Genomic DNA, 8,356 nt, shown 5'->3' on the forward strand with positions numbered 1-8,356 from the left:
AGATTCTTGGGAGTGCGGATGAGCAGAGAGATCGGTGTCCATGTACACAGATCCTTGAAAGTTGCCACCCAGATTGACAGGGTTGTTAAGAAGGCATACAGTGTTTTGGCCTTTATTAATAGAGGGATTGAGTTCCGGAACCAAGAGGTTATGCTGCAGCTGTACAAAACTCTGGTACGGCCACACTTGGAGTATTGTGTACAGTTCTGGTCACCACATTGTAAGAAGGATGTGGAAGCTTTGGAAAGGGTGCAGAGGAGATTTACTAGGATGTTGACTGGTATGGAAGGAATGTCTTACGAGGAAAGGCTGAGGGCCCTGAGGCTGTACTCGTTAGAGAGAAGAAGGTTGAGAGATGACTTAATAGAGACATACAAGATAATCAGAGGGTTAGATGGGGTGGACAGGGAGAGCCTTTTTCCCAGTATGGGAATGGCAAACACGAGGGGACACAACTTTAAAGTGAGGGGAGATAGGTATAAGACAGATGTCAGAGATAATTTCTTTACTCAGAGAGTAGCAAGGGTATGGAATGCTTTGCCTGCACCGTAGTAGATTCGCCAAGTTTAAGTGTATTAAAGTAGTCATTGGACAGGCATATGGTTGTACATGGAATAGTGTAGGTGGGATGGGCTTCAGATTAGTATGACAGGGTGGCGCAACATCGAGGGCTGAAGGGCCTGTACTGCGTTGTAATGTTTTATGTTCTAAGTTAAGATGACAATGGGGTTTGTCGTTAAAACAATGCTTATACCCCATCAGTACTGATGGAGCAGTCTAAGGTTCCCTTTGGGGAGGAGAAACTAAAAAGGTGATAGGAATAGTCTCTTTAAAAGCAATGATGTGGTTTTCTAAGGAAGATGTTTCCACTTGTGGTGAATTCCAAAAGGTTGGGTTGTTACGGAAAAATCCAAAGGTAGTGTTTACGAGAAATTATTTTACCCAGAGGATGGCGAGATGCCCAATCTGCAGCTCCAATGACTATGAATCGAGAACAGCAGAGATGCCTTTAAGGGGAAGCTGGATGAGTACTATAAACAGAGGAGTCAGCTACCTGCTGAAGGAAATAAAAGACTGTGCTGAGAAAGTTAACTCTCCAGGTGTCCTCAGGCAGAATCCTCCTTCCTCCAACATGAGTTAAACACTATTTGGTCATTCAGCCTTTTGTTACTCACCGAGGTCCAACAGCTCAGTTGGCTGGCCAGCTGGTTTGTGCTGCAGAGTAACATCACAGCCACAGGCTTCATTCTTGTATTGACTGAGGTTAGTGTCAAGGTTGTTGTGTCTACTTAACCTTGCCCCTCGCCTCAGGTTAAACTCAGCACCAGACAAATCTCTCTAACGAGAGAGAGAGAGAGCAACCCTATGGTTCCTGGGACTATGGCAACCTCTTACTTATGGAATCTCACTGCATACAAATTTGGGACAGCACTGCACTGCACAACACATAGATCACCCTTCAACAAGTAACACATCTCTTACAATGAATTTTGGAACATCCTTGAATGTGATAAACCATGAAATTTACAGCACAGAAAAGCCCAATCAAGAGAACAGGTCAATGCCAAAGTTTATTCTTTAAACACACTTCCTCCTATTCTGTTTATTTAATGCTATCACAACCTCTCCTCTATTCCTTTTCTTCCTCCCCTCACGGTGTTTAAAAGGCAGAGCAGAAATGTAACGTCTTCTTCTGGTGACTAGTTAAGTTAGCTACGTTAATTAGAAACGTTATGATGCAGTTTCCAGTCTTGCTGACCAGACAAAGTATGAGACCAATAGCCCAAAACTGACTCTCAAAACAATAACTCCAACATAAGAATGAGAGATAATAACAAGCAAAATAGGGAATAACAACATCATAAATGAATAAATGAAAAGGAAACTGAAGGTCAGTCTGTGTATGCCAAGCCATGATTTATGTCATTACATTTTAGCGATACAATGCACAATCCTGCCTACAGCCCTGAAATCAATCCCTGGATTTGTCTGTTTATTGTGATGTACCCTGTGGAGTTTGCAGTGGGTGGATTTAATGCATTTTCATCTTCATTTGGCCCCACGGCAAACCTGAGTGTAGAAACAAGTACACTTCCTAGTTGAGATCCGCATGAGGTATTGCTACGGATTTCTTGGAGCTGAGAAAGACTTCTGAACAGACACTGATCATCGTACAATCGATTGGCATTTGATGCAATAATCATATTAAGTTATATAATTACCAGAAAAGTTGCAATTTTCCTCCTTCCATTTGCACACAGAATGAATATATCACATATATTGTTACAAGTGAGGCTGGAAGAGTGCCCTATCACTCCAGTCCCATTGAGAAGGCCAGATAAATATTTTATCTCTCTCTGCTTTCTTCCCACTGATGCTGCCAGACCTGCTGGGTTTCTCCAGCAATTTCCGTTTTTGTTTCAAATAACACAGATATATCAGTTTTCTGTAATAAATGCAAATATTGTGTATTCTCTAAGCAAATTTTAATCAATGAGGAGGCAACAACTGGTTAACATAAGCACTTAGCTATATAGAAGTATCTATCCCTTTAGCAACCCTAAAAACACACACACCAGGAAAAGAGGAAACAAAATAGGTTTCTCTGTTTCCATGGGCTCCCTTAAGTAAAAACTGAAACATTTTCTGACCATTATGGCTAGTCTTGAAGGCATAAAGGATGAAACATAGAATACCCCAAAGTATATCATTCAGATGTTCTGGCATATATGGTCAAGTCACTCGTCACACAGGCCTATCCTGGAATCTTGGCAGACACAGCTTGCTCAGCAAATACAACACTGAGAAGTTACTTGATTTACTCTTTGAGAAGAACAATTGAACTCAATGAGGAATTCCTTTCAGAGATAGGAGACACTAGTTGGGCAGCTCTTTCTCACAGGCCTCTGGTTCCTCACTTAATTCCAGGTACAAAGCACTCTCATAGCAGTATTGCCCAAACAGCCCCAATGGGGGTCTACAGAAAATGATAAATTATCAGCTACATTTCTAGCAACATTACTTTAAACAAAAACTCCAGTAGTCCCACAGCAACCTTTCAATGACCGTTTAAGGAAGTATTTCCACAAACTTCATAGAGTCATAGAGATGTACAGCAAGGAAACAGACCCTTTGGTCCAACCCGTCCATGCCAACCAGATATCCCAACCCAATCTAGTCCCACCTGCCAGCGCCTGGCCCATATCCCTCCAAACCCTTCCTATTCATATACCCATCCAAATGTCTCTTAAATGTTGCAATTGTACTTGCCTCCACCACTTCCTCTGGCAGCTCATCCATGCATGTACCATCCCCTGCGTGAAAAAGTTGCCCTTAGCTCTCTTTTCTATCTTTCCTCTCATTCTAAACCTATGCCTTCTAGTTCTGGACTCCCCGATGGAAAAGACTTCGCCTATTTACCCTATCCATGCCCCTCATAATTTTGTAAACCTCTATAAGGTCACCCCTCAGCTTCTGAGAGCCCCAGCCTGTTCAGCCTCTCCCTATAGCTCAAATTCTCCAACCCTGGCAACATCCCTGTAAATCTTTTTCGAACACTTTCAATCTTCACAACATCTTTCCGATAGAAAATGTTGCACGCAATTGCACGCAATATTTCAACAGTGGCCTAACCAATGTCCTGTACAGTCTCAACATGACCTCCCACCTCCTGTACTCAATACTCTGACCAATAAAGGAAAACATACTGAACGCCTTCTTCACTATCCTATCTACCTGTGACTCCACTTTCAAGGATCTATGAACCTGCACTCCAATACTCCCACAGCAACACACCCTGGGACCTTACCATTAAGTGTATAAGTCCTGCTAAGATTTGCTTTCCCAAAATGCAGCACCTCGCATTTATCTGAATTAAACGGCATCTGCCACTTCTCAGTCCAAAACTTAAGCCTGAAAGAAATATTAAATACGAAGCATCTTTGTAACAATGTATATTTAACATTAAGTGAATAACTAGTCTCCAGCATACCTCCCATACTTTCCAGGCATTGCACTGTCAGAAATACAAAACCTTTTTTCAAAGAAAGGAAGCCATGTATTCTTAGGCTTTTCTTACCTGGAGTATGAAATTTGGAAGTAATTCACTCACCACCAATTTTCAAGTGGTTGTAGTTACTCAGATCCCCACCTGCAATGACTGAACTATGGCCTTTCGCAACTCAGTTGGCAGCTAAACCTCTCGGGTCTTGCTCAGATTCCAGATACATAGCAGCAATGCCACAAGGTAGTCATTGATCCATTTAAGCTCAAATTGGATGCTGTTCTTCATCTGTGTTTCCTGAACACATCTATATATTGTAATGTACATCACACACCAGTCTATCAGAATGGCAGCAATCAAAGCAGAAATTCCAGCCTCAGAAGAAACTCTTGATAAAATATCTAATTCCGACTGGCATGTTTGCACAGAATTGTAATTTACTCCTGTGTCAACTACTGTGCCCTCACTAGGGCACACTAAACAGATGCTTATTTCACTTGCTTCTACTGAGTTTGCTAATGTAATTAAATTAAAGCACTACAATTTTAGCTTTTAAAACATCTACAGATTATGGGCAATGTAAGCTTTGCTTGATGATTGAAATCTTTTATCACTGGATCAAGTTTACAATGTTTTGAGGAGAATTCACTTTTCGTTTCCAAGCAGCTTGTCAAAAAGAGAGGATCAGATCAGACCCATTCTAAACACCCATTATTTGCGACCCGCATGCCTAGCGAACACCATAATCACAACTTTAAGACTAGCTGAAGGGATATAGTGCTCATGAAAAGTCATTTGGAGAACCGCCATAAAGAATTTTTAAAGTAGGTGGAAACTGTTATGTCCCATAAATCCACAGCTATTAGAAGGGCCAGCCAAATCAGTCACTTCTTCAACAGTGAAGTCAATTTCCTTCTTTATGTTTATCAAAGGTGCAATCTTAAATAAAAATAAAACTGGATTTCCCACCATGCATGTTCAACAGTTCCTTTAGAGTATTATGTAGGAAATATGGCATAGAAACAGACCACTTGACTTAAGTCTGTGCTGCTTAAACTCTACAGGAATTGCCTCCTGTCCTGCCCACCTCACCTCAGCCTTGCAGCTTATCTTCCCATTTCCTTTTCTCAGATGAACTCAACTAACCTCCTTTTGAAAGTATCTCATTTTTTGGTGGAATTATTGAAGAATTCCTTCAATCCTCTCCGCCTGCAGAAATGATTTTTGTTTCTAATGCATCTAAATTTTCTTTTCGTCCAATTTATATTTCATCGACCTTTCCCTGCTGTTTATTCCCCATACCTCCTTACACTTCCAGTGAAAAGATTGTCAGCAACACCCAGAGTGTTCATTTTTAACTTCATCCCTCAGCGCTACATTCAGTCTGTCCTCACTGACCTTAAAAACTATGATTAGGTCACACGGAGGTCTTCTTTCCTCCAAGTAACGACTGGCCCAAAACAAAAAAAATGGAGGGAGCACCTTGAACTGCTGTTACTGAATGAACAAAAACAAAAATCAGTGCTACTCACCGCAGGTAAAGTTTTAATGTTGTGAAGAGCATTCTGTGCTTCAAGTGCAGCTTTTCTTGTGTAAAACGTAACAAAACAACAGCCTGCAAAAGAAAAATGCATAAACTTAAAAGATAGGAAAATCAAATTCATGTTTTTAATAGACACATATATAAAACTCATTAGCCTAGCAGGCATCACTCCCCGAACAACACCCCCCCACTCCCCCAGCAACCTTTCAAAAGCCAGACTCCATTTGAAGTAATACCAGTGTATGCAGGGAGTAATTAGGTTGAGATGATTCATCCATTATGTCTTATTTAAATGATTAAAGACTAAGTGTGATTAGGAGGATTTAATATCCGGCAGCTCTGAATATTCTAGGTGCTCTGACAACAAGCATATCCATGTTCCCAAGCAATAACCATTCCGCATTATTGCATTCTCTGAAGCAGGATCACAAATGAAAATACCACCAGCTTTAGGACAGGCAATATAAGTAGCGTTAAAAAAAACCCCTATAAAAGCAGACTGTGCTGGAAAGACACAGCATGCTTCTCATTGTTCTTATAGATTCACTGCGTGCTCCCATGCTTTCTGCAATTTCGGACATTAAGTGTGCTCACTCTAAATCTCTAATTTTTTGTCTCCGTGAGTTCTAACGGCAGCAACTCGTTCAGTCACCAGTTTAAATTAGATTCCCTACAGTATGGAAACAGGCCCTTCGGCCCAACATGTCCACATCGAGCCTCCGAAGAGTAACCCACCCAGACCCCTTCCCCGGACTAACACATCTATCACTAGTGGCCAATTTAGCATGGCTAATTCACCTGACCTGCACATCTTTGGGAGGAACCCGGAACACCTGGAGGAAACCCACACAGACACAGGGAGAATGTTCAAACTCCACACAGACAGTCGCTCGAGGCGGGAATCGAACCCGGATCCCTGGCGCTGAGAGGCAGCAGTGCTGACCACTGAGCCACCGTGCCACCCTGCTTTGGAGGAACCTCAATCAGGTGGCCATTCCTCATACTGTATCTTAAGTAGTGAACGAGAGGGGAAAACGTGACACAAATTGGCAATGTCATCACTGGACTTGCTCCTGACCTCAGTGGGCATCCATACAAACGCACAATAACAGCAGATAGATCCTTGAAACACAGGACAATAGTAGCATTTCCACCACGCACAGAACTGTAGAACAGACTGGAATAATGTATTCACAACAAACAGGAAAATGCAAGCACATACAACAGACCAGCAACTCTGCTGAGTGGATTGGGAACGGGCCACACAGTCATTTGATAACGGATTTGTAATAATGTGCCGAGCCACTGGAGAATTAGGACTTTTGCAGAACAAATTAAAAAACAAAAGAACAATAATAATAAGCCCAGACAAAATTATCACGGTGTTTCTGGGTATTATACTCCCAATGATGTTGTGCTTTGTTTTCATAAAACACTTAACTCTTCTCTCTGGAATGTGGCTTCGCTGGTCATGTGAAACTCTGAACAATCAACAATGCCCTGATTTAATAGAACAAACAGACAGTTGCTAGGCTGTTGGCACTTCATCGCTGCAGTCCTGAAGCTCCAGTGTCCTTACAGCCTCAGAGTTAGCACAAGATTTCCCAACAAATGACACTTTGGACCACCAAAACAGAAAGATCCCCAATAAACAACTTTGCTGTCATTCACTGAGCACTCCCCCTCCCACCCCCCAGAGGGGATAGGGAGTACTGGTACATATAAAAGTTGTTGGTTTGCCAGCACAATGTTATGGTATGATGAAGCACTCAGTCTCTGCTGACGATAGGTATGAAGGTGACACTGGTGATGTACAAGTCCACACGGAAAGGTGTTTCTTTTTGTATCACCACATACATAAAGCCCAAAATGAGGCATTCTGACACGCACATCTGAGCAGCACAGACAGACTCCCCTGGAGCAGGTCAAACCACTTGTCTGAGGGGATTGACAGGGGAGCAAATAGATCTAGCCAAGCTAAAATTATGGATTTGGATGAAAGCATGCAACATGATTTTTATTACAATTCAAATCTCTTTCCACTCTTAGGTTTAATATGATGCTATTTTAATCGGCTACTCACTGTTCAGTAGCAATGAATACCATCTGGATACAGAGCAATCGCCACTAACCACAGCTGTTAAGAATGTTGACAACATTTTTACCAATAATAAAAAAAAGCAAAGCTGAAGATTACATGATATTCCAAAATCAAAAGAATATCATAGAATTCCTATAGTGCAAAGAGGCCATTTGGCTCATTGAGTCCTCAGCAATCCTCCAAAAAGCATCCGTCCCAGACACATACACTATCTCTGTAATCCTGCATTTCCCAAGGCTAACCCATCAAACCCTCACATCCCTGGACACTATGGGCAATTTAGCATGGCCAATTCACCTAACTTGCACACCTTTGGACTGTGGGAGGAAACCAGAGCACCCGGAGGAAACCCACGCAAACATGAGAATAATGTGCAAACTCCACACAGACAGACAGTCATCCAAGGGTGGAATCGACTCTGCTAAAGCTGAGTTAATATTATTAATTTCTGGATCAATGGTGCTGGAAGAGCACAGCAATTCAGGCAGCATCGAGGAGCTTCAGCAAAATTGACATTTCGGGCAAAAGCCCTTCATCAGGAATAAAGGCAGAGAGCCTGAAGCGTGGAGAGATAAGCTAGGAGAGGGTGGGAGTGGGGAGAGAGTAGCATAGAGTACAATGGGTGAGTGGGGGAGGAGATGAAGGTGATAGGTCAGGGAGGAGAGGGTGGAGTGGATAGGTGGAAAAAGAGCTAGGCAGGTCGGACAAG

General features: G+C 42.2%; 1 protein-coding gene across 22 annotated transcripts in view; it reads right to left on the reverse strand.

Annotated features, from left to right (window-relative positions):
- Nucleotides 1-8,356, reverse strand: part of celf2 (cugbp, Elav-like family member 2) — an 874,451-nt gene that overhangs the window by 147,672 nt on the left and 718,423 nt on the right. For all 22 annotated transcript variants that reach the window (XM_043714095.1, XM_043714096.1, XM_043714089.1 and 19 more), the window contains one exon: nucleotides 5,536-5,618. In XM_043714095.1, the coding sequence (XP_043570030.1) occupies nucleotides 5,536-5,618 (83 nt within the window). The remainder of the gene's footprint in view (nucleotides 1-5,535; nucleotides 5,619-8,356) is intronic.

The sequence above is a fragment of the Chiloscyllium plagiosum genome, chromosome 23 (genome assembly GCF_004010195.1).
Source record: "Chiloscyllium plagiosum isolate BGI_BamShark_2017 chromosome 23, ASM401019v2, whole genome shotgun sequence".
Lineage (NCBI taxonomy): Eukaryota > Metazoa > Chordata > Chondrichthyes > Orectolobiformes > Hemiscylliidae > Chiloscyllium > Chiloscyllium plagiosum.